Source organism: Ambystoma mexicanum, chromosome 4q (assembly GCF_040938575.1).
Source record: "Ambystoma mexicanum isolate Mex_15411 chromosome 4q, UKY_AmexF1_1, whole genome shotgun sequence".
NCBI classification, from domain to species: domain Eukaryota; kingdom Metazoa; phylum Chordata; class Amphibia; order Caudata; family Ambystomatidae; genus Ambystoma; species Ambystoma mexicanum.
Genome location: NC_090928.1, coordinates 1,299,949,709 through 1,299,976,867, shown reverse-complemented (window position 1 = coordinate 1,299,976,867; position 27,159 = coordinate 1,299,949,709). Strand labels below are relative to the sequence as shown.

General features: G+C 46.2%; 1 protein-coding gene across 1 annotated transcript in view; it reads left to right on the top strand.

Moving 5' to 3' along the window:
• LOC138467391 (zinc finger protein 850-like) overlaps positions 1-26,937 on the top strand; it is a 333,056-nt gene extending 306,119 nt beyond the window's left edge. The window contains exon 8 of the mRNA XM_069607344.1: positions 21,554-26,937. Coding sequence (XP_069463445.1) covers positions 21,554-22,725 — 1,172 coding nt within the window. The 3' untranslated portion in view covers positions 22,726-26,937. The remainder of the gene's footprint in view (positions 1-21,553) is intronic.
• Positions 26,938-27,159: the final 222 nt, after the last annotated feature.

Genomic DNA, 27,159 nt, shown 5'->3' with positions numbered 1-27,159 from the left:
TTTCTGCCCCGTAGGGCTCTATGGAAATGGGGAAGGCGCTAATTACGGCACTGCAATTTCGCGGTGCCGTAATTAGCTCCGAGGTCCCTTAGCGGGTTGGATTTTAACGCCTGCAAGAAGCAGGCGTTAAATCCTCCAACCCGCAAAGGGACCTCGTAGTACGGCGGTAAGGGTTAACAGTCACCGTTGCCATTAACGGTGACCGTTAACCCTTACCGCCGTCCGTGTAATGAGGCCCAATGTGTTTCAAAGCGCTTCAAGGAGGGAGGGAAACAAGGGAAAATACAGTTACATTCTTACAGGTCCTTGAAGCAAATCAGAATGTGAGAAATAATGATCATATCATAACAGATAGTACAAGTGCATGGAACAATAATGGAGAGGCGAGGTAGGAAAAAAGACAATACAAGCAGTAGCATTACTATGCCTGACGGCAATTGTTGCAGTGCAAAAATGACAAAAGTAGGGGGAGAAGGGGAGAAAGTGGGGGAGGGGAGGGAATGGGAGAGGAGAGGAACAAACGGGTGACTATCTTAAGGGTCAATGAACGATCAAGGTAGCGCTAGGGGGAGGGGAGGAGAAGACACGAAGGAGGAGGGGGAAACAGACAAGCTCTTTATCAGAGGTCAAGAACAGTGATAAGAGTAAGTGCTTGTAAAATAGAAGGAAAAAAAGGGGGAGGAAGGGAGGATGGAAGCAGAAGGCAGGCGCTACAATTACTATGCCTGATGGCAATTGGGGTAGTGCCGGAAAATAGACAGAAGGGGGAAGGAGGGGAAGGAAGGAAGGAAGGGTGGGGTGAGGGGGAGAGGGAGAAGGAGGAGGAGGAGGCAGAGGCAAGGATGAAAGAGCAGGAGGAAGAAAGGGGAAGGGAGAGGAACAGGAAGATAAGCAGGAGGGGGAATCAGATGGATACAGGGGGGCACAAAGATGAACATGGGGCAGGGGGCCCAACAACAATGGATGCAGGGGCAAATGGGGGGACCACATGAAAGGACGCAAAGGGCAGTGGGGGGCAACACAGATGGACATAAGGGCAAGGAACCAAGAAAACAATGAGGAGTGGGCACACAGATGGACAAGGGGGGAGGAGGAGGGCACAGATACAGGACTATATCTGGACTACAAGTGGGTATGGGGACACAGACAACACGGGGCATAGGGGGTGGGGATACAGAGAGAAACACATGGGGATTTTGAGGTGGGTGGGGGTACAAAGAGAAACACATGGGGATACTGAGGAGGGTGGTGGGTACAAATAGAAACAAATGGGGATTCTGAGGAGGGTGGTGGGTACAAGGAGACAGCACGGGGCAACATAGGAGGGTGGGGGAACAAGAGGACGACATGGATCATCAGCAGGGGTTGGGGGAACAAGAGGATGACACGGGGCATCATAGGAGGGTGGGGGGAGCAAGAGGACAACACGGGGAATCAGCAGGGGGTGGGGGGAACAAGAGGACGACACGGAGCATCATAGGAGGATGGTGGGAACAAGAGGATGACACGGAACATCAGCAGGGGGTGGGGGAACAAGAGGACGACACAGTGCATCAGCGGGGTGTGGGGGGAGCAAGAGATTGAACGGGACATCAGCGGGGGTGGGAGGGGAACAAGAGGACGAACGGGGCGTCAGCGGGGGTGGGGGGAACAAGAGGACCACACGGGGCATCAGCGGGGGGTGGGGGGAACAAGAGGACGAACGGGGCATCAGCGGGTGGTGGGGGAACAAGAGGACAATACGGGGCATTAGCGGGGGTGGGGGAAAAAGAGGACAACACGGGGTATCAGCAGGGGATGGGGGAACAAGAGGACGAACAGGGCATCAGCGGGGGGTGGGGGGAACAAGAGGACGAACGGGGCATCAGCGGGTGGTGGGGGAACAAGAGGACGATACGGGGCATTAGCAGGGGTGGGGGGAAAAGAGGACAACACGGGGCATCGGCGGGGGATGGGGAACAAGAGGACGAACAGGGCATCAGCGGGGGTGGGGGGAACAAGAGGGCGACACGGGGCATCAGCGGGGGGTAGGGGAATAACAGGACGACACAGGGCATCAGCAGAGGACTCACCGCAGAACCGTCACCGAACAGGAAACGAACAGGAGCCTTAAAATCAAGCCTTGGTCATTCATTGACAATGAAGCAGAAAGGGTGATACTGAGATTCTTAACCTTTCTCACTGAAACAGGTAAAGGACCCAGAAAAGAGGGCCAAAAGGTGGACACCCAGAGTGAAGGATCAGGGGGGGCACCCACCACCATCACCTCTGTTTTGTCCCCATTCAACTTCAGCCAATTTCGGTCCATCTACTCGCCTACAGCAGTCAGGCACTGATGGAGGTGCGACGACACCTCAGTAGGATCTAGATCGAGACGAATCGGAAACTGGGTATCGTCGGCATATGAATAGCACCTGACACAGAGGGATCGGATGAGACAAATAAGATGCTTGATTTATATGTTGAAGAGAATGGGCGACAAGGTAGAGCCTTGAGGGACACCACAAGCATGGTGAAAAGCACGAGAGAGATAGCGAGGGAGAGAGAGCACCTGAGCGTGGTCGGCCAGGAATGACGAAAACCAAGCTAGGACCTGACAAGCGGGTCAACAGGGTGGGGTGGTCGGCAGTATCAAAGGCTGCTCAAAGATCTAGCAAAATCAGTGCCCCCGCCCACCAGCATCAACTAGCCCTGCCATGTCATCCTGAACCGATACCAATATGCTTTCCGTGCCCCGACCAGGCCTAAAGCCGGATTGAGCAGAATCAAGCAGTGTAGATGACTCTAGAAAAGTGGAGAGAAGAGGGGAGACCAAAGATTCCAGCAATTTCATAGGAAATGGGAGGAGGGAGGAAGTGGCGGTAACACTGCAGTTTTCTTGCCAGTAATACCGGCAAAAGCAATGGCACCTGAAAACGGGCTGTAAATGTATACAGGTGATGGAAATGAGGCCACAGGTGCCCCCAATACATAAAGGAAGAGAAGAAAAGGGTCCCACATTCCCAAACACACTTCCCTACACCACCACCCTGCCACTAGTTTCTGTGAGCATTGACATGCAGCTGCTCCAGGTCAACATAGAGCTGCAAGGGCTGGAGAACCAAGACTGGGAACTTCAGGCAGATGTCATGGTTCCCAACCGTACACATCTAAGACAGATAACCAGGGTGTCTAGATGAGGCAGGCTTTCTAAGCTTGGGGCAGGAAATGGAGGCTGAGTTCCTCATTAAGGCTGTGATAACTGAGTGACGATTAACTTTGAACATATTGTTTAGTCCTTAACTCTCATTGCAGGAAGCCTTTTCCTTCGCAGGGCAAGATGGAGGCTGTGATATGCAACCCTGATTGGCCAAGGCTGGGTGTGACGTAGTTTGGATCTTATTTGGAATTCTAAACTGCCTTTCATGCCAGTATTTCCCAGAGCAGGTCACAGCAGTTTGAGCTCCAAAAAACCTGAGGTTTTTGAATTCATCACAAAGTACTTTTCTTACCACATCTACATGAAGAAGCATCTGAATCTGTAAAGTGTTTACCAGAGAATTAAGATTTGAGCGATAGAAAACAAGAGAAAGGAACATCCTCTAAGAAGCACCTGTGAATAAAGGAAATCAAGTCCGGCGGAGTCAGAGAGAGCGAAGTGAACTTGTTTTATGAGATATTTTAATGTTTAGAAGAGGAAGAAAGCAGTTGTATGCTTAAAGTAACCTTATTCAAGCTTCTGGCTTCCAAAAAGTGTTTACATAAAAAAAGAGGCCTACTTTGCATTAATTCAATATTAAACCTTCTCTGAGAAGTAAGTAACTGTACTAAAGGAAGTTATGTTTCTTGCGCGTGTAGTGTTTTCTAGGTACTCTGCAAAACACATTACGCGTGGTGTATATATATTTTTATGTTTTATTGGAGGAGCCCTCAGAAGGCCAACTTCCCTCACAGCAACATCTTCATGTATGGCCATCAACATTCTGGAACCATACACGAAGATGTTGTCATAGTTACATTTCACATGCCATGATAACATGAACTATGTACATCTAGTTATAACAATCCTCACAGCGCGTAATTAATCGAACTAAGTAAGGTGCACGGTCGAGCAGCGCTCTGTAACTAACTCATAATTAATGATTACACAAGTTCATAGCAGCGGTAAATATTAATCGCTTCCTCGCGCACAGACAATGCTGATCTTTGAAAGCCGACTAAGTAATGGGCACCAGGTGCTTGAGTAAAGGACACTCGTGCGCAAGAGTGTGTGACTCGTGCGCTGAGAGTGTGTGACTCGTGCGCGAGAGTGTGTGACTCGTGCGTGGCCGAGTGTGTGACTCGTGCACTGAGAGTGCGTGACTTGTGGCTGAGAGTGTGACTCGTGCGTGGCCGAGTGTGTGACTCATGCGCTGAGAGTGTGTGACTCATGGCCGAGAGTGTGTGACTCGTGCACGAGAGTGTGTGACTCGTGCGTGGCCGAGTGTGAGACTCGTGGGCTGAGAGTGTGTGACTCGTGGGCTGAGAGTGTGTGACTCGTGGGCGAGAGTGTGTGACTCGTGCGTGGCCGAGTGTGTGACTCATGGGCGAGAGTGTGTGACTCGTGGCCGAGAGTGTGTGACTCGTACGCTGAGAGTGTGTGACTCGTGGCCGAGAGTGTGTGACTCGTACGCTGAGAGTGTGTGACTCGTGGCTGAGAGTGTGTGTCTCGTGCGCTGAGAGTGTGTGACTCGTGTTCTCATGTGTGAAATGACAGAAATCCATGATCAAAGGAGTCCAGGCCGATCTTATAGTTCAGGAAAGTCGCTTTTATTCCTTTTGAAGTTGCATGACACAGCTCTATATTGTCAAGCATTTAAATGTTAGAAGAAACAAAGTGAACTCTGAAGTATTCCTGAGGCAAGAATTTCAAGGTACAACCTGCCCAATGTTCTGAAGATGTACACAGTTTTATTTGATCTTTAAGATGAAAGAAAAGATACAAAAAGTGAACTCGAAGCAGCAATTATCTATGAAAAGACATTTATAAAAAGATACTACAACAGTTTTCAATACTTCAAGTGACTATCAGCAAGAAAGCATAGGTAGCAGGTACAGGACGGAAATTATGGGAATTATTTAATTGTAGTAGAATAGTTAGACTAAGGAGTAATGTTGTTCTGTGGGGTGGGGGGGGTCTGGTGGGCTATTGTCACTCCTGCTGGAATGAAGAGCTGAGATTTCACCATGGACCCTCGCTGACAGCCAGATCATCACCCTATACCGCCTCAACAGGGAGACTATTGCAGATATCCTGAACCAGATCCAGAACCACACCGAAAGCAGGATCGGCATCAGGACAGCCACACCATTTCTGGTAAATCTGGTGTCAGTCCTGCACTTCCTTGCCACAGGCAGGTTCCAGCCGCCAATTGCAGGGCATCTCACAGCCTGCTCTTTTAACGTGCTGTGTCAGGTGCTTGACACACTCCTTCATCATGCAGAATGGCACATTTCACTTCCCATCATCTCGGCACAGCTTAATGCCACAGAGGCAAGATTTTACGCCATGGCAGACATGCCCAATGTTGTAACACCCATGGACGGTACCTGTATAGAGTTGGTGGCACCCCAGGCATCAGAGGTGGCCTACGGGAACCGGAAGCAGTTCCATTTGCTCAATGTCCAGGTTGCCTTTCATGCACACCTCCCCATCACCCACACCTCTTTGGTTCATTGTGTGTAAGGTAAGCTTTGAAGAACTGATTGGAGGGGTTATTATAGGGGTACAACTTCTTATGCTTTACGACCTGATACTCTCCTGTTAAGACGTGTCACGTTGGTGTGAAAAGGTTTCAGAGGAACCAAAAACCCCTACCTCCGTGGTTGAGTATAATAGATTGTGTTTGCGTCGCTCAATACAGTGCACCTCAATGTTGTACACAATTGATTTCATCGGCTCATTTCAATACAATTTTCTTGAATAACACTACTGTGTGGCGCAGTTACTTTGTGTGAAAACACAATGTAAGGTAAGCGTTGGGTTGGCTGCCCTGACCACTGTGCCTCTTTTTGTTGGCTGCATTTTGTTTTCAATTTCATCTCTGTGCTCTGTGCGTTCTCGTGGAAGTGTTTTTCCTAATTCATGAATCCCACCCACTGACCCGCCTCCCGTCATACGCTCTGCCCCGATTGGCAGTACATTTCACCTTGCTACAGCAAGGGTGTAGGCAATGTAGGCCCTGTAATCTTGCTGCCCACACCTCTTTGGCAAACACTACTACTGTGTTCAAATTGAAATTAAATGATATTTTACTTATAATGTGCTCGTACATAAGTGTTTCAGAGTGCGAAAAGGCGGGTCTATTACTGTTTCACTTCTAGGCATTTCTCCCGCTACTGCCGTCTTTCAATTCTAGGGGTTTCTCCCGCTACTGTCGTCTTTCAATTCTAGGAGTTTCTCCCGCTACTGCCGTCTTTCAATTCTAGGAGTTTCTCCCACTACTGCTGTTTTTCAATTCTAGGAGTTTCTCCCACTACTGCTGTTTCAATTCCAGGTTGTCTATCCCACCATTACTTCTCTTTACTGAGGCTGTCAAACGGGGTGGCCTAGAGCCTTCATCCCATCCCCCTCCACTCGATCACCCACCCAAGCTAGACTCCAACCACCACCATGACTACCAACACACACTTGAGCTGGGCAAACCAACAACATAGACCACGACCCCCCACAATTCACGTCCATCAGAATCCCACTTACCCAGAAACAAAATCCTGTACACAGCCACACACCCTCCAACTCACAAATAAGGGGAGCTCTCTGGCAATCCCCCAAACACTCTGCCTCCTTAAACTTTGCACCCTCGTTCAGGAACCCTCCTGACACTCTGCAAAACCCTTTCAACTTCAACCCGTCACCCCAACCCTGGCCATCCCCCGCCACCTCCTCTCACCACACACCCTTCAACTCCCTCTGGCGCATCAGGAATCACCCTAAACCTGCCCCTTACTCACTGCCTCCACCTGCTCCATCGCCCACCCCCATTCTGCATACCCACCGGAGGACTTGCACCCACCCACAGCCACACACCGCACAGCTTCCAAATCTCAGACCAAAGGAGCCCTTTGGCGCTCCAAAAAACATGACGCCCCGCCTTTAGTACAATCCTTGCGCCAGCTTTCAGGAACCCACCTTCCACTTCTGTCGCCCATCTCCCCTCCCTCTCCAACATAGCCAGAAACCTCCTTGCATCACAAATCATCAAACTCTTACGAGGGGAGCACCTCTGCATACCAAAAGACCCCCTTCAACTCCTCCACCTACCGACCTTGTACCCTCTATCCTGCTCTCTACTGACCCGTCCCACACCCGCTCCAACCCCCTTCCAATGAATCCTGGCGGTGCTGTGACTGCTGAAGCCCACTCCCACAGCTTACCACCCCTGCCCCTACAGCACCACCGGCCGAGCATCCTCTTCCCCTGCCCGTCCACACCTCCCTCGACATGCATGGTCCCTCCATCCCACCCGACCCCCAACACAAGACCACCGCCTGACACTTCTTTCCCTTCTCTCAGTATGGACTTCTTGCCCTTTCATGAACCATCGCCTCAAACTCCTTCCCTGCCGATCCGCCCCACTGCACCCCTCCCCAAACCCAGCCCCTTGTCCTCACCTCTACACGCCTCTCCTGCCCTACATCAGTCTACCTAGCACACCATTCCTACCCCCTCTCTCACTCACCCTCTATTACCTAGGTCTTCCACCTTCATCTTTGAACAGGACTTTAAACCCCTCCTCCCCCCGTCCCCAACCACCAATACCACCACCTCACCCATCCTCTGGACACCAAGGCCGCCACCTTCAAAGGCCCCAGCTCCACTTGCCACCCCGACCTCTGAGCCAATCACAACCCACCCACCCTTCCATTCCATGCCAGGCCTCTCGAAGACCTGTGACCACCCGCTCCCTCTTCCCGCTCTCGAACCATCCCCCACACACTCTGCTCCCACCAACAGAATCCCACCCTCTGACCAACACCATCCATCCAGTCACATGACCGACCCATCCAAACCAACCACACCGTCCTTCCCAGTGACCAATACCGTCCCACCAGCCACACTGACCACCCCAGTTCTGCCGGCCCCGGACACCCATGGAAGCACCATCAGTACTGCTTTCCACAAACTCACCTGCCTCCTTATCAAAGCCTGCTCTGTGGCCAAAAAGAGCCACAGCATCTATAAGCTCCTAACCTCTGACAATTCTGATCACACTTTCATCACTGAAACATGGTTTCTCGGATGATATCAAACCCATCGCCCACAAATTATTCCCACCCGACTATTCACTCGTCACTCACAACAGACCCTCTAGAGGAGGCAAAGTAGCCACCCTCTACAAATCACAGATATCCATCACCTTCACCGAAACACAGCCTTTCACAGCTAACTTTGAATCCCTACTAGTCAAACTCTTGCTCCTGCCCACTCTCTCGCACAGCTTCCTACTCATCTACAAGCCCCCCAGAGATGACAGACATTTCCCCAACACCCCTATGCGACTTGCTAGCAGGCACATTAGTTAGCCTTCCAACACTCGAACTATTGTAGGACTTCACTATCTGGTTTGACATGCCCAATAACCCCATGGCTCAATTCCTGGTCAACAGCCTCAGGCACTCGACCTTACCTAACATTTCGCAGGACCCACCCACACTGCCGGCCACACCCGTAATGCCATTTTCAGCTCATCCATCCTCATTTCTTTGTCCACCTCTACATCCCTCATCTGGGCAGACCACTCAGCCATACCTTTCTCTCTTTATCTCTGCACGCACCCTCACCCGTCTCGCAAGGTTTGCCCTATCCCCCTTCTCGGTTCAAGTGCTGGAACAAAGTCAAGCTAATACCTGACCTGGCAGAATCCCTGCTACACACCCTCCCCTCACACCCAGCCACAGATAGATCCCAAGCGATCAAGCTCGTTTACTACTGGCTAAGCTACATACTCCTGATGCACTCTTCCACTCACCCCCACCAGCTCTGCTCCCTCCCACAAAGGACCAACCCCCCCAAAGGGGTTTACCCCCCACCTGAAGGCTTTCAAAACTCAATCACTCCCTCAAGCTCAAATGACAAGCCTCCAGAACCCCTGAAAGTAAATCTGTGTACGTCCACCATCACCAAAATTACAAATCAGAGATCCGAAAGGCCAAGAAAGCCTATTACAAAATAGTATCCTAAACTGCCGCAGCAGCAGCATTGAGCTCCACAGGATCATCTTGAAATTCCCGAACTACTCTTGTCCCTCTGCCCGACCACCTCCTCGCAAACACTATGCAACTCCCTCTCTGAACACTTTAACAAAACGGCCCTAGACAGGACAGCCACCTTTGACGCCATACTTCCCAACCTCACCACCCACCCAGCACCCACTGACTCTTTTATCTCCGGCAAATTCACAGAACCCTTCAAAATCATGCATGTCAATCCCCTTCTAAGGAAACCATCGCTGGTCCCTCTCCATCCAATCAACTACAGGCCCATATTCAACACCCGATTCTTGGCAAAGCTCATCGACCGCACTGCATACTCCCTGCTCAACTGTTTTGTGAATACCAACAACCTCCTTGACCCCGTGCAATCAGGTTTCGGTCTCTGCCACAGGACAGAAACTACACTCACTGATCTCCATCTGGGATGATCTCAAAGTCACTGTAGACTTTTTTATTTTTCTTGACCTCTCGGTAGCGTTTGACACTGCTAACCACACGATCCTTGTTGACAGATTACATTCCCTAGGAATCTGAGATTCGGTGCTCAACTGGATCAATTTATTCCTCACGAACAGACGGCCCCTTTCTTCTTCACTTCACGCCCAGTGAGCACTGAAGTACCCCAAGGCGCCGGACTCTCACCCTTTCTCTTCAACATTTACATGACCCAACTGCCACCGCTCATCCACTATCACCTCACCTGCTGTAACTACGCCAATGACACATCATCCAGAGGATTCCAAAATCGACCTTGAACCCTCACTTGGACCTAGCAGCTTGTCTAGCAGACATTGACCTCTGGATGATGAGTAACCCTCTGCTACTGAACCCAGGGAAACAGATGTTAACGGAAGTGTGGACCACAGCACCTCTATTATTTTTGCAATTCTCTGCAGGCCTCCTCATAAAACTCCTCACTTTGAGGAACAATTGCTGGCTCTATTGAGTGATATAACTATACCATCCTTGCATGTGATTCTATTTGGAGACTTTAACTAATGTGCCTTTAATGGTGCAGATGCTGAAGCAGCATCATTCATTTTGGCCCTATAAGCAACTGGATATATGTATTTATTATTTGTTTATCGTTAAATTAGAACTTCAAAAAAACAATCATCACAAACATAATCATATCATATACATATATCGTCCAATACATTTTAAGATGAGATCAGACTTGAGTGTATCATAAGTAAAAACCTGATAAAATTCATCAATTAGTCCTTGCATCATTTTAACGGCAGTTCATGTAGTGTAAACCTAATAGAATCAATTGCTGCAATTCATCTACAGTCTTAGTTATTTTATGCAGCCTGCTACATGCTGAGACGCTTTTCAGCTACTTTCCAGACTGAATAAAGTGCAATGTGCATCTGGGTTGAGTCCGTGTTTAGACAATAAGTCCAAAAGTAGTCTGATTTGATCGACTCGTAGTTGTGCACTCTCCCACCGAGGAGGCACATATAGACTGAGCCCAGGGTGTCACACTCTGTCAAGACGTATCTGGTGGATTCAGGATGAGTCATCTATTTGCACATCCGACACAACCTCAGAGCTGTTTCGATACCCTGTTGGGGCCCAGTGACTGTTAACAGAGGGAGAGCATTGATTCGTAGCCATTCACCAGGGCTCGTAATTAAAAGGCGATATGGTTCTGGTTTCATGTAGCAACAGGATACCTACACAACCAGGCTGTAATTGCTTAACGTGGATAGGTGGGCGTAATTTTTGGTCCAGCCCCAAATGTTAGCCTTGGTGAAGAACGATGCTTTAACACGCTCATAGTTGCCCCACGTCTCACGGCAAGGGATCCAGCATACATTCCCAAAGAAGTACAAATTGAGAGATTCAAATGTGAGCTGAGTTCCAGCTGCTACAGCGTCCCGTGTAGTGCCCAATTTAGTCAGTAAGAGACAGATTGGTGCCATCTTTAGATTGTATGTATGGGGCCCCTCTCATTTTAAGCAGCTCAGTGCCTAGTGACACGGTACCAAGTTCAAGCCGCAGGTATTCCATAGAGCATGAGGATGTCAAATTAAGTGCCCTCTGCCAGAACCTGCCCTCCAATCGATCTAACCAATTGACCTCTTTCATCTCAAGGGCCTCGAAGCCATAGAGAGTTACAGGACAATAGGACTGTTTGTAAAAGATCAAAATGCCCTGAATCATGAACCCGGCAGTATTGTTGGCAAATTTCCATAGGATAGGCGTGATCTGACGCGCTTTACTTGACTTGGAACCTATGATTTCATCATTTTTATTTCTATCATTCATTTCAAGAACAAGGTATGGGTAACTCCACACATAAACCACTGTTGGATTCAGAGCGGTTTTGTACACCTTTTTCTTAGCGATTAGCATAATTTGATCTTTGAAAGATTTACTGATTAGGAATTTTCCTGCGTGTAATTATGTATGATCGAATAGCACCAAATCATCGGCATACAACATACAACCAATATTTTACCCACCCAACAAAGGGGGACAATTTGAGCTCTTTAGCGGCGGTCGGGCAAGTCAGCTATGTAATGATTATGTAAAAGGGGGGCCAGCAAAGCTTCCTTGCTTAACTCCTCTGCCCAGATGTACTTGATATGATGTGGCATTTATAACGCGTCAGTACATGTGTTTCTAGGCGTGACAAGACAAGGAGGGGGAAACAAGGGAGGACATAATAACGATCTTACTAGGCATTGTGTCATTCGGATCACGCAAGTGCAGGGAAGGGAGAAGCCCCGGGGGGATAGGAAGTGCAGTAAACTCACAAGTGCAGCCAGCGGATGGCTCATAAGTACAGAGAGAAGGGACTGTAGGGTTACAGATACAGACCCTTAAGTGCTGGGGAGCCCGGAGGCAGTGCAGGGCCAACCGGACGTGCAGGAGCCTGGGCCTGAGTTCAGAGGGTGAGCAGGTGACCCGTGCGCAGAGCAGTCGGATGCATCAGCAGGGGAGAGGAAGAGAGAAAGTGAAAGCGAAAAGGAAGGTCTTGAGTTGCTTCCGGAACCGGACGTGGTTCTGCTCAAGTTTGTGAGCGGCAGGGTGGCTGTTCCAGAGGTAGGCCCCAGTCGAGGGGATAGATCTTCCCCCAACTCTCTGCTTGGACAATTGTCCGACCCTCCGAGAGTTGGAGGTGGATGAGCGTAGAGCTCGAGAAGGAAGATGTTTTGGAAGAGAAAGTTGGAAGTAGAGCGGTGTCAGGCCCCAGAAAGCCTTGTGGACGATGCAGAGGGTCTTGAAGTTAATCCTTGCAGCGTCGGGAGCCAGTGAAGAGATTTCAGAGCTAGAGAGATGCGTTCCCTGGGCTTGAGGCCAAGAACAAGTCTTGTAGTCCTGTTCTGGATAAGTTGTAAAGGTCGAAGAGTAAAGGCAGGAAGATTTAGAAAGAGGCTTCCCTCATTTTCTAAGCTGACTCTTACGTAGTTGTTATGATGCAGAAGCTTGATTGCGTATATTAGCCATAAAGGGCAGCCAAGAATCTGCAGCTTCTGCCATAATATCTCTCTCTTCTCGATTGAATGCTGCCTTAAAATCCACAAATGTGGTATATAGAGAAGGGCGGTCTTTAGTAGCTGACCTTTTTAGTAGCATGTCTAATAACCTGATGATATGTACTGTTGAGGAGCCAGGCCGAAAACCCATCTGATATTTATAGAGGACCCCTGAGGCCTCAACCCATCTCTGGAGTTCACCCAATAATAGCAAGCCATATATGTTGCCAGTCACGTAAACGCATAGACAGCTGTCGATTGTTCTCGGGTAAACACCTGTCACCTTTTTTATAAATGGTCACCAAGACTGACTACTGCCATGAGGATGCTATATCATGTGTTACCCCGATTCTCCTGATGAAAACCAAAAGGAGCATGGCCCAAGTGTCAGGAGCAGACTTGAGCACTAAGTTGGAGAGGCCGTTAGGACACAAAGCCCGAGAGTTTTTTTTATTTAGCTATGATCTTCACTAGTGAATCCTGGGAAAATACTAATGGCCACTCACAACCCAGGGCTGGGCCCAGGGGAACAAGGTTGTTAGCTATGGTGTTACTTGATCTTATGTGTCAAAGGTGAAAAAAAACCTCACGCTCCGCGCTTGGCCAGTTACGTTCACAATATTTGTCCAGATACAAAGTGTTCCAAAGTCTTCAACTGCTTGGTATTCCGGTTTATTGTCTGGTATTTATGTTAGCAGAACAGCTGTTATCAGGCTAAGCGCAGCACGCGAGTGGTCTTTTCACATTTGACTAGTATATGTAGTGGTATCAGGGTTAACCAATACTACTTACTCACCACGCAGCTGGCACACAATACTCCTGTCTCTCCAGCGCAATAGGACACAGTCTATCCCTGTTTCAGGTTTCTTATTGTATCTTTTGTGTGCTTCCCACGCCTCTCCTCCTATGTTTTTGTTTTCATATTTTCATGATATTTTCCTTTTGCTTGAGAGAGTATATCCCAGATACTGTACGAGTTCCGAGATTTCACGGCGCCCAGCATTTGCTTCCATTGGGAGTTCTTGATGCGTGGGCCCCAACGGCTAAGCACATTTTTGTATCTCGTTTTCTCCCCCCATATCAGTTTCTGTGATTCAGACCTAGCCATCTTAAAGCATTTAATGGTTCTAGTAGTCTTTCTCAGCAAGGGCGTGGCGTCTCGAATGACTGTCAAAGGTTTTAGCAATGCCACTCACCTGAGCTGCCACACGATTTCCGCTAACAGCCCCTGTGCACATAGTCAATTCTTTTGTCCAATTTTCAATTTGGGCAGGAGATCGCTCATCCAAGCCACCCATGTCACACTGGAATACCTCCTCGACACCTTGTGCCACTTTGCAGGGATTTTCTGTGTACTAGTAAATAAGATTAAATGCATGGTTTCTAACCAAGCCCAAATTGATTTTATAACCAATATGATGGACTAGTATACCCAAACTGGGGAACAGGGCGGCATGGTCACTATGCTTTTGGTGAATCATCTTGGGATAAATGTAACATGATAGGACACCAACGCACAGAGAAGGGAACATCCTGGATTGGATCTTTATATATAACACCAGCATCTCATCAGTCTCGTCCATACCTTTTCTCTGGTCAGACCATTGCTTGATTTATTTTTATATGCTGTTCCCTGTAAAATTATAGCGATCTGATATCCCTCTGAGGAAGATAAAAAAGCCAAGGATTTTCACAAAAGTCACTGCTAAGGCCCATGTGTCAGTCGTCGCCCCAAGTCTCTCTAAACTAGCATTTACTCCCGATATCACTAAACCAGTGGGTCTATTTCAGCACGCTATGAGAGGTATCTACTTGCTCGCTCCAGAGTGCATCAAGCTGGTTAAAACTGAGAGCAAGAAGCATACATGGTTCTCCGATGATATCACCAGTTTCAGGAAGCAAAAAAGGGCGTGGGGACGTACGTGGTGGAAAAATCCATGCACTGCTGTGTTAATCTCCTACAAGAAGTTATGATTGGCGATATCACGGCCAGACTGAAATTAACACCAGGATATCTAATACAAGGTCCAGCTCGAGTGAACTAGTTTTTTATCTAGAAGTAGCTTGAAGGAAAAAAGATTCAAACTGCTGAGGTAAAACAAGCAATTTATGGTGTCAAAACATTCAGGACAAATTGTCAAGGAAAGTAACTAAGCACCAATTTGCCATTAGATCTAGACAAACCTCCATAAAGGCCACAGTCTCCCACCATATCACCCCAGTGATATCATGAGCCTTAATGTCAACCATGATCAGCCTATGTTTATGTGAAAATGAGGCACTTGAATGCCTGAAGCCGACCTCCTGCATAGGGGAGATTTGTCGAGCGAGTGTTATGAAGGACTCCCTAGAATTACTGATCACATGCGGACTAACTAGAATTACTGATCACATGCATCAATTAGGGAAACCTTTGTGCCAGCCAGCCTTAAGGAGGCTTGGATTACTCCCATCCTGAAGAAGGAAAATCTGGTTCCCGTAGTAGCCAGCAGCTATCGACCTATAAACAGTATTCTTTTATTTTTTATTTAAACCCGTGTTACATAGCAGTATAACCAACAGCTTTTTAACACTAACATAAAAAGTGGTTAAAATCCTGTATGAAAAAAGAAAAAAAAAATCAGAATCCATTATAAAACAATACGACAAAGAAAATTCCCACTGAGATCATGATCCAGCCCACATCAATTAATGGAGGAGATCCTCCAACATGCAGGCAATTTTTTTTCCAGAATATTGTGAAGAAAACAATACTTTCACCCAAAAATCAAGCCCCGTAGAGCATCAGCAGTATAATCAGGCCCCAACCCGTCACCATGATCTATGGTGAACCAGTATATCACAATGGACAAGAAGATGTTTAGCAGTTTCAAGTTGCCCAGAGTTGCATAAACAATGTTACTCCAGGCACCGGTGATTTCCAAAGTCTTCGAGTTGGTCTTAACCTTGAGGTAATCCCAGGCGATATGGTACTTCGGGGATTGCAAGGGTGTTCCATCTTGCATTAAAAGGAAAGCGGGGACAAACAGTTTAACAAAATAAAAAAAGGACCCTGTGGCGGAAGTTCCACCTCTCAATGGGGAGGCAGAACTCACGTCACAGGGTGAGCACTGTAGTGAAGGAGTAAAGGTAAGTTGGGTGCCGGGGGTAAGTATGGATGTATTAGGGTTAGGGAGGTGGAGGGAGGGGGGATGGCGGGCAGGGGTGATGTTCACGATTATTTCCGAATTCGTAATTTTCATTTTCCGAATTTTCATAAACTAAATAATCATGTACATCCATAACCCTCAAGATCGGTTCCCTCTGTGCCTTTGGGGATTCCCGCCAGGCGAAGATTGTTGTGGCTGGATCTGTTCTCCTGGTCCTCTTACTTGGCTCTCAGTCGCTGCACTTCTCTGATGAGCCCATCCAGGTCCGTTGTAGCTGTATCATAGTTATCCTCGAGCCTGCTGATTCTCTGCTCATTGTCCGTGATCCGGTCATCCTGCGCCTTCATCCGTGCGTTCACATCTTGAATTTTCTTCTTTATGTCCTGCACAGTGGCGTTCGTCTCTTGTGTGCGGTGGCCGATTAATTATAATTTCCTCCATAATCACCTGCAGTTGCGACTGGATATCCTTCTTTGAATGTCACCTGGGGTGTTAATGTGGTTGCTGCTGTCCTCCCCGCTATCTGAGTCAGGAGCCCCCTGTGCCCGTCGCATGCCCTCGTGATCTGGGATTGCACAACCTGATAGTGCCAGAATAGGCAGGGAGTTGTGGAGCGTTGCAGTCCAATCAATCCTTGAACATGCGGTTGAGAAGCACTGATGATCTTGCGCCTGGGGTCCGTTACATCGCCACCGGTCTGCTTGCAGCTTTGTGGGTCACAGTTACCACAGCCAGATCAGAACGTTGCACCTCACTCTTCTTTATCAGCTCTGGGGAGAGCATATCACTCTAGCGGGTGTTGTCTGTGCGAGGGCAGTGCTGTGGCCGTTTTCCCCTAGGTTTCACTCAAATGGGCCCAGCACACCGTCGATCAGCGGGAGACTAGGGTAAGGCAGCCATGCACCCAGACTAAAGTTCTGAAAATAAACCATCACGTGCATTCTTTGACAATTGAGGTATTTACTTTGTTTGGTCGTCATGTGTTCTATTGACTACCCGTCTCCATGGAAGGTATCCCCATTGTCGAGAGACTAAAGCTTCGCTGCATGGGCATCAAGTTATTGTGGCCATTTTTAGTGTTGCCTTTACTTATGAGTTTAGCTACCACACCGACTGAACTAGGCATTTTGATTTCGCCTATCAAGGTCAGATGGGACCATTGGAAGGAGTGGGTTGGCTACAGTGAAGGCTCATAGCTTACTTAATTGCAATTTCTTGATATGGTAGTTTACTGTGAGTAAATGGGTAATTGCAGCAAGGAATGGAGAGGAGGAACAGTAAAGTGGATTTAGCCTGTCACAGAGGAGAACGTTGGGTTGAGCACCCTGAACCATGATGGTTCCATTCTGATAGACATTAATGATGACCCTGGAAATGACAGAGGTCAAGGAGGACCTCCCCGCGGGTGCCACCCTTGATGGGAGAAGAGGCGATAGGAGAGAGAAAGGCGACCATGTGGAGAGTCCACACGTCGGGTGAGGGAACGACAAAGAGTATGTCTGTAAGAGTCTCTCTGGTGGAAGCCGTGACATAGGTGTCTGCAATAGGAAGGCCTGGGTTGGAGCCCAGTATATCCTCCTTAAGTTTCTTCTAGCCAGATTTAGTGATAGGAAATAGAGAAGCAATTGGGAGAGATAGATGGCGACATAGCTCGCTGCAGTGGTGAGGAGGACACTTACCAGGCTGATGTACTGAGGCACAAAGAGGGGGTTTGCGGGGGGAGGGGAAAAACACAGGCAGTGGGGGACAGTGGACAGTGGGTAGGGGGCAGGCACAGGGGACAAGGCAGGATGTTAATGCAGGATGTACTCACAGAAAACGCTATTTTTAAAGTTAGTAAAGTAATAGTTGTGCACCCAGCAAAAGCCATTTTATTTAAAAATGGTAGCAGCAAGTACCCAGCCGTGTTCGATTTTAGGTAAAGCACAATAAAACACAATGCAGCATGGTGCAAAGGTGGTCAGTGGAGTGTGCCGTAGTGTGAGGAGAGGAGGAGGAGGAAGAAGAGTAGGTGTAGAGAAAGTAGGTGGCAGGAGTAATGAGTGAGAGGACTAGGCAGTAGAGTGGTAGTTAGTGATGGAGGGTGATAGTCCATGCTAGTGGGTAGAGGCACGAGTAGACAGACAGTAGTAGTAGTAGCAGTGTAAGAGATTTTGTTTTATTGGGGTAAATTCGGAATTTGGCAGTATTTTCTTACCGAAAAAATATTGGCGGTAAATTAGTCTTACATTTACAGTGGGTCTGGTATCACACTATTTTAGTGGCCATACCTTGTTAGCTTGTATTGGTGGTCATTTTAGTGGTATCTTGTTTTGCAGTATTTTATTCCTGTGGTATAGTGATGAGCTTGGTTTCTTTTTTATATTATAAGCCCATCATAAAACAAACCTTTCCTTTCTATTAGAATACCTTCTATTTTTATGTAGAGAGCCCCATACTTGTACACTTTAGTAGAACCCAATGATTTTATTCATAGTGCCACCTACAGTTTGTGGCTGGTATCAATGGCTTATGTACATCCAGTAATCTCTGTGCCATTAGGCATTACTGTCTTATGTACATCCAGTAATCTCTGTGCCATTAGGCATTACTGTCTTATGTACATCCAGTAATCTCTGTGCCATTAGGCATTACTGTCTTATGTACATCCAGTTATCTATGGATCAGATTAGACACCTTCCCATCAGCATGCAAGGAAGGAAACATTCATCACACGGCACACAAACCTCTGCTTTATAGCTGTTTATTACTAGCTTTCTCTTGTTGGCTATATGACTTACAGTGGTAAATTGGTAAATGCACTATTGCACTGATATGAGCCTCCCCTTTATACTTCACTTATGTAAATAATTCACAGATGCATGAATGACACAAAATCCCAATTGTTTTTTATATACTTTCTGTATTGTATCTCATATACAAGTCACAATATCTTACCATGTTATTATTTACAGCATCATCTGCAATATATACAAATTAAAAAAAACAGAACAAGCAGGTATTTTTGAAAACATGAATCAGTGTTCCCACATTTTAAATATAGAGAAAAATAAACATGCAATTATTTCCTAACTTCCCTACACTGCAATAAATCTCAGTCACACATATGGCATTTTACCTGGTCCTCACTTAGCACTTACCTTAGCAAGGTTGGTCTTTCTTTGAATTCCCCCGCACTACCTCGTTGTGTTTGCAAATGCAGACCCAGTGTCAGCGTGAAACTCTTCTGTAATCTTGTGTGGGGAGCGCCAGCTGATTATACCCCAAAGCTAGCGCTCTACCCCTTGGAATCTCCGTCTGTCTCCTCAGCCCAGCATGAACTAACTGCTCTCCTCACCTCCACCCTCAAATAAACCTTTTACCTGTCCCTTTATTGACATGGCTTCTCTGCCTACATCTTTCTCCCAATCAGGTTAAGAAGAATGTGTTCTGTGCCACCCTTTGTTTTCAAACAATGACAGCTTCAGGTCCAAAGTTACTGTTTCACTTTGCTTCCTGCAGCTTGCGTATTTTTCTGTTCTCCACAAGCTGAAGAAAACACCAATGTGCATTTAAAAATGAATATCAGCAGTGCTACCAAAACATGCTTTTCACCTCATTTTGCATAGAAGACTGCATTTTAATGTTAGAGAAGTTAGAATTAGTAATGTTAATAATGTTAGTCGGTTATATATCATAATGCAGTCTCGATACATGAAGCATCCAAAATACATGGTGCACTTCATTGTTTGAACCTGGCAGCACACTAAGTGTTTCTATGTGTGCTCTGAATATCTGCAATTTGAAGTTGTGCCTGGCTGTGTTGTAAATCCCGTACTTTGCATGCCACCAACAACGCTACATATCACACTGGTAAATAAAAAATGCCATATTACATACTGGCAGAACGCCACTACATGCTGGCAAAAAAGAATGTTATTATATATTTGGCAAAATGCTATACATGCCCTTACAGCAGGAAGGAGAGAGATGACCGAGAAAGAACAGAAGTAGGAAGAGTGACAGGGAATGGGAGACTAGAAGTAGTGGTGGTAGGAACAGAGAAGAACTGCAAGAGACAAGGATGTAGATTGGAAGGAAGAAGGAAGGGAAAACAACAGAGGTAGCGACGGTAAGAAGTGAAGGAGTAAGAGGAGAAGTCGGACCAAAGGGCAGAGGTGGAAAGGCGTAGTGGGAGACCCGGAGCGACAGTAGCACGGTGTAAGGACACATTCTTAAAGCCAGTTTAGTGAAGGTTCAAGTAAGACGTGTGTGGAAGAGTGAAACCGCGTGAAAGAAGGAGCCATACCTAATGACTCCCCTAGAATACTAAGTGGTTCAGGTCAGGGAAAGACTTGAAGGCCCCTAAGGAGTCGGTTAGCCACCACTTTAGGGAAGCCATTAATAGAAATCAGATAGAACAGGCAAGGGCCTGGGGGTCACCCTTGGTGACAATATAAACATCCCCATTAGGGACACGTTGTTTAGGGAGGCGGGCAAAAGTCTGGGGAAGTAAAGATGGAGAGGAACGATCCTAGCACCAATTCCCCTTAGGACCCTGAAGAATCTCAACGTCCAAAGCCATTCTATTGGTAAAAGTCCCAATACAAACACCCCTGGAACTACTGAAAATCAGTGTGGTCATTCTGTGGTGACCTACTACATTTACAATTCACACAAACTTGGTTACATTTGTATCAGATGCTGGCATGGAATATTTGTATCGCAGACTTATACCGGCTAGGATTCTATTGGGCAGAATCTACTGTGATTGGTGGGGGAGGGAGAGGGTTCTGCAGCAGGGATTATGCATGTAAATGGGAAAGAATCATATTGTTATTTATGTTTAACTTGAAAATAAGTCTTCTGGGTGAAGTAGTTGAGCTATCGTCAATTTGGAAGGGTGTATAGGAGTCCTTTCATTTACTACATGAAGCATGTAAATAGCGCTCATCACTAGTACGGAGACTCAGTCTGCCTGTTAAATGTTATGCCAGTACTATTTAACATGCATTAATTTGTGAATCTCTTTCTAATTCTACAGGTGATTGATGGCCAGAAAGATGCGACAGCGATTCTAGGAATTTCTGATGGACTTCTATAGTAGAAAGCTTGATTGATCTGTGCATATCGGAAGGATACACATCTAGACACTAGGCTCCTTTTTTTTTTAATCTAATGAGGAACTTGGATTGGAGATGCCTTCTGAATAACCTGGGGTTTTTAGCCAAAATAATAATTGATCATAAAAACAGTGTGTTTTTCTGAAAGAAAAGACTTTTGTGTACTATGTTAATGATGGAACAAATATTATCTTTTATACAATTGAACAAAAAGGGAGTTTATTGAAAAGATGTAAATCGACTGTAAATACAAATGAACAAATCGTGCCTGTGCACTGAATGCGCTAAATCTTCTGTAGGAACACGTCTCATTTGTTACCAGAGAATATCTATAGATAGATAACTTCTTTTGTATCATGAATGCAGAAAAGGTGTAGAGTTTTTATTCACCACCAGAGAATATGTGCAGGCGAAAAACCCCATCAATGCACTGAATGTGGGAAAAGCTTTAGTGCAAAGGCATCTTAGTTTTCACTTGAGAACACATACCAGTGAGAATCCTTATCAGTGCACTGAATGTGGAAAAAGGTTATTTCCTAAGTGCAAGCTGGTTCTCCACCAGAAAACACACCCACGTGAGAAACCATTTCAATGCACAGAATGTGGGAAAAAGTCAGTGAGAAGGGATCTCTTATTTGCCACCGGAGAACACATAAAGGTGAGAAAGCATTTCTGTGCAGTGAATGTGGAAAAAAGTTCAGTGAGACGGGATCTCTTGTTGACCACCAGAGAACACATAAGGGTGAGAAACCTTACCAGTGCACAGAATGTGGGGAAAAATTCATGTGGAAGGTGCGTCTTACTTCCCACCTGCGAACACATACAAGTGAGAAACCTTTTCCATGCACAGAATGTGGGAAACCCTTTAGTTGCAAAACTAAACTTATTCAACACATGAGCACACATACAGGTGAAAAACCTCACCAGTGCACAGAATGTGGGAAAAAGTTCACTCACAAGGTATCTCTTATTCATCACCTGAGAACACATACAGGTGAGAGACCTTTTCTGTGCACAGAATGTGGAAAAAGATTCACTCAGAAGGGATCTCTTATTGAACACCAGAGAACACATACAGGTGAGAAACCTTATCAGTGCACAGAATGTGGGAAAAAGTTCATTCGGAAGTACGTGCTGGTTCTCCACCAGAGGACACATACAGGCGAGAGACCTTTTCTGTGCACAGAATGTGGAAAAAGATTCACTCAGAAGGGATCTCTTATTGAGCACCAGAGAACACATACAGGTGAGAAACCTTATCAGTGCACAGTATGTGGGGAACATTTCATGTGGCTGGACCGTCTTACTTCCCACCTGAGAAAACATACAGGTGAGAAACCTTACCAATGCACAGAATGTGGGAAAAAGTACACTCACAGGGGATCTCTTATCCGTCACCTGAGAACACATAAAGGTGAAAAACCTTTTCTGTGCACAGAATGTGGAAAGCGTTTTAGTTGCCAGAACAATCTTATTTGCCACCTTAGAACACATACAGGTGAGAAACCTTTTCTGTGCACAGAATGTGGAAAAAAATTCCCTCAAAAGGAATCTCTTATCCGTCACCTGAGAACACATACAGGTGAAAAACCTTACCAGTGCACAGAATGTGGGAAGCGTTTTAGTTGCCAGAATTATCTTATGCGCCACCTGAGAACACATACAGGCGAGAAACCTTACCAGTGCACAGAATGTGGGAAGCGTTTTAGTTACCAGAACAACCTTACTCGCCACCAGAGAACACATGTGTGAGAAACCTTTTTGGTGCACAGAATGTGGGGAAACATTACTGTGGCAGGTACATCTTACTTACCACCTGAGCACACATAGAGGTGAGAAATATTTTCCGTGCACAGAATGTGGGAAATATTTTAGTTGCAAGACTAAACTTATTTGTCACCTGAACACACATACAGGTGAGAAACCTTATCAGTGCACAGAATGTGGCAAAAGGTTCTTTTGGAATTATGAGCTGTTTCGCCACCACAATACACATGCAGGTGAGAAACCTTAAATTAGTGCACAGAATGTGGGGAAAGGATCTTTCGGAAGGACCAGCTAGTTCACCACCATACCACCATAAAACACGTACAGGTGAGAAACCGCATCCATGCACTGAATGTTAGAAAAGGTTTGTCAAGAAGACATCTGTTACCCAGCACCAGAGAACACAAACGGGTGAAAAGCATAATCTGCACTCTCCATGCTTAAAAAGGGCAGGGAAGAAGGTATTAAATGAGACAGAGATGCATGGCTATTTATTGACCAAAATCATGACGTCTGTATTGCCTCAGCTCCTTGTTTCCATTGGCAACTAAATCCTTGTGTGTTGCACAGAGAGCCAATTGTTAGTTACGATTGCTTGAATCCCTACTGGGTTAGTCGCATTGCACTGAAAGAGGCATGCATAAGGGGTACTGTCTACTGGTTACAATTCTTCCTAGCTGATGGAGCATATGCCATTATGAGGCCTCTTTTAGTATCTAAGCCCCTGCCTACAGCATGTGGTGGGCCTTAGAGCTGATCTTTGTTGCCGCTCCTTAACCTATTCTACCGTTGGCAAGGCTCTTACACTCGAATGGCTTCAGATTTTACTCCTCTGTCAATGACTCGCAGAACTTATTCTCCTTAATCGGCAGCACAACCATGTTGTGGCTGAATGCTCAGAGGTGTTCGCTACAAGAGGATGGGGTCTGGATAAAGTTGGATTGGAACCTGGCATGTTCCCTGCTGTCACCGCCTGCCCCCTCCTGAGCCCACACAACCTATCAGTCTGGGTGTCAAAAGTGACTGGGCGCTCTCCCCTATTTTGGTTGGAATCTGTGTTTTCTGCCATAAGGTGTTGCAAAAAGTCCTCCTTTTTTTAAGCCCCTTACTCTGTCATCAAAGATTACAATCCTAACTTGTTTTACTGTAATGCCATATATCTTGGCTGCCTTTATTATATCACTAATCCTGTTCAAGTGGCACCTAGTATTGAAGCCCTCCTCCCGTCAGGCATTGGGAAATGGTAGCAATTGCTGGTTTATCAGCACTGATGCCTATCATCACTGATTGTTTTTGTTGCTAAGTTAGTTTTTATGAGCCAGGTCCCCTTTTCTGCAGTTCCTTCACTCTATTGCCCTCTGTACCCTTACAAATACCCCTGTCCCCGCTCCATGCTGGTGTTCCCTGTTTCAGGAGCCTTGTATCTAGTTGTGCAGCTCATTGTTACTGAAATGCCCTCTCTGACTGCAAGTTACAAGAGGAAATCTGACCAGCTGGTGCTTGCTGAAGACCTATCCGTTGTTTGGCTGGCTTTTGATTTTCCAGTTTAGGTTATTTGTTCATGTCCATCTGCTTTAGGAAGCAAGAAACCTTAAGGTGAACACGTACCCTATGAAAACATTTTAAAAAGGGAGCTTGTAATCCCACCTCTTCAGGTTTGTGGCATACTGGCTCCTTTACTACCTGAAAACAGGCAGATATTTCCAGAATAAGTAACAATACTCCCACCTAAAAAATAGCAAATGAACACATATCCTGCCCTGTGCCTTTACTCACAGAGTTCACAGATATTTTGATATCAGTGCTACACACAGCCCCGCTGCGGCACGGCAACGAAATTTAGGTAAATCCTCTTTACACGCTATTTAGTTTTAGCGTATTTAAATATACTGAATGAGATACAAGGCTTGACATTCTACATTATGAACACCTACAGGGATTCATCAAGACCCACACTTACCGGCGAGTAGATCCAGCTATGAAGTAAAAATAGACTGCATACAACGAGCGTGGAGAGCTGACCTACACACAGGTAGGCAGTGTCACCGCAGACTGTACATATGAAGTAACAGAGTAGCTCTACCACCCCCTAAACATTGTCCTTATAATCTTCCAGGAAGACGGGAACCTACTTGTAATCCACAACTGACCCAGATAGTGTAACCACAACTACTGGCCGAGGGTAAGCATATAATTTGTTACCCTTAATGAGCATTAAGATAGACTGATTCCAGTGTGGCGATAGGGGGACCCAGCGCTATTTTTTGGCGACTGGTCCCCCTACGCCACACACACTACCATCTTCATTTGATACTGATATGCATATATATATTTTGCAGTGACAACATAATCTTGAAGATTAGAAACATCCGGACCGCACTCCAAGTCCAGCACTAAGGTTAGTGCAACATAGCACCTATACTTACTCTTGCACATGAATTTAAGCATATATCCATGGAACACTGATGTAGTTCTTTACTATAATTAATTTCAGGGGAACTACAAAGAAAAGTCACCCAATATTTAAACCTGAAGAAGGGCGGTACACGCCGGAAACGCATAGTTAGATGAGAGGACTACTGTTATATCAACATCAAATAACTTTTGTCAACTCAAATATTGGGACACAATTGTGAATTTCATTACAAAACTGTATTACCATTTAATGTGACAATAACATATATTGTGTGCTTTTTGAGAGAAATTATCTGTGAGATAATATTTGATAAGAATGTTCAAGGAACAAAAATGGTGTATGACGTTGAAAAATAGACAGATATGATTCATATAACAAAGAAATTGAATGTTCGCATTTTTTTGAATCATTGAAAACTCTGATATTGAAACGAATGAGTGCAATTCTTTTGCCATTTGCTGTGCCCCAGTTTATTCACTGTGTTAGTGCAGTGAATCTTCCCAGGTCTCCTACCACCCATCTGCGCCAGGAGAAGGTGTTATGCAATTGTGACTGCCTGATCTGAAGAACTGTAAAGTGGAAAATGCATTGTTTAGTTTTTGTGAATTAATAGCTGAACATTTCTATATATGCTTCCCAACTTTAAAAATAGCAGTAAAATATTCCAACCTCAACATGTCTGAAACCTTGCTTAATAGGTTTTGGAGAAAAGTAAATGAAAAATCAGGTTGTAGGAATTTGATAAGCCTGGAATGTCCAAACTGCACCTCCTCAGTGGTATTCTATCTTTTCTCACTTTCCCCCAGAGACTCATCACCTCAAGAGCCCTGGTTCTCTCTTGACTGGACTATTGTAACAGCCGCTTTCTCAATCTTCCTACTTCTACTCTCTGTCCTCTACAACTCATCCAGAACAGAACTGCAAGACTTATCCTTGGCCTCAAGCCCAGTAACTGCATCTCTCTGGCGCTGAAATCCCTCCACTGGCTCCCTGTGGCTGCAAGGATCAAGTTCAACATCCTCTGCATAAGCCACAAGGCTTTCTGGCGCCAGGGCCTCTTCCAACTATCTGTGGATGAGCCGCTTTCACAAACAGAGATTTGGGGGTAGATCTGTATCCTCTTCAGGTGCTTCCCTCTGAAACGGTCTCCCTGCCTCTCTCCGTCTTGAAGCAGAGCACCTTAAGTTCCAGAAACTCCTCAAGACCTTCCTTTTCTCCTCCTGCTCTCTCTCTCCCCTGCTAATCTTCTTTCTTTTCTCTCCACCATCCTTTTCCCTAACTCTGTTCAGTTTTGCTGACTGGTTGTCTGGTTCACCTCCAGGCTCCCCCACCATTCTTTTGCACTTGCCTCCAGGCCGCTGCACTTCAACATTACTGCACTTTTAGATTGCGATCCTTGAGCGGGGCAACCTCTCTGCACTTAACCCAGGGCCCTGCTGTGCTGGACCAGACTCTTTGTTCCCTCCACCCTTCCCCCCGTCTCTGCACCCCTGTCTGTACGTATGCATGACCTAAAAGTACTAGGACTAGTTAGTTCGTCTGTCCTATCCCCTGCCCCCATTTTCCACTCCCCCTCCGAGCTTGGTCTCAACTGTACCACTTGCACGAGCAAAAATGTCATCAGGCCTGGTATGCTAGTTTTCTGTTTAGATCATTCAGAATCCTCCAGGCCTAAGAATGATTACTGTATTTCCTTGTTCCCATCCCGCTTTGAAGCACTTCACCTGCGTGTAAGCGCTATATAAATAAACAATAAATAAATAAATAAATGTTGGAATGCATGCGATTGTGATTTAATAGTAACGTTTTTCTCCAGTTTGCAGTTTGTTAAACATTCTTGGCGCTCACATAACACTGATCACAGCAAGAGTTAGAGTAAATGTGCAACATTTTATTTTGTGTTGACAATTGGGACTTAAGTGCCCAGCATTATTGCCATTCGTACACACTATTACTATGTGACGAATCAAATGCCAAACACTCTGGAGAAAGAAAACGCTTGT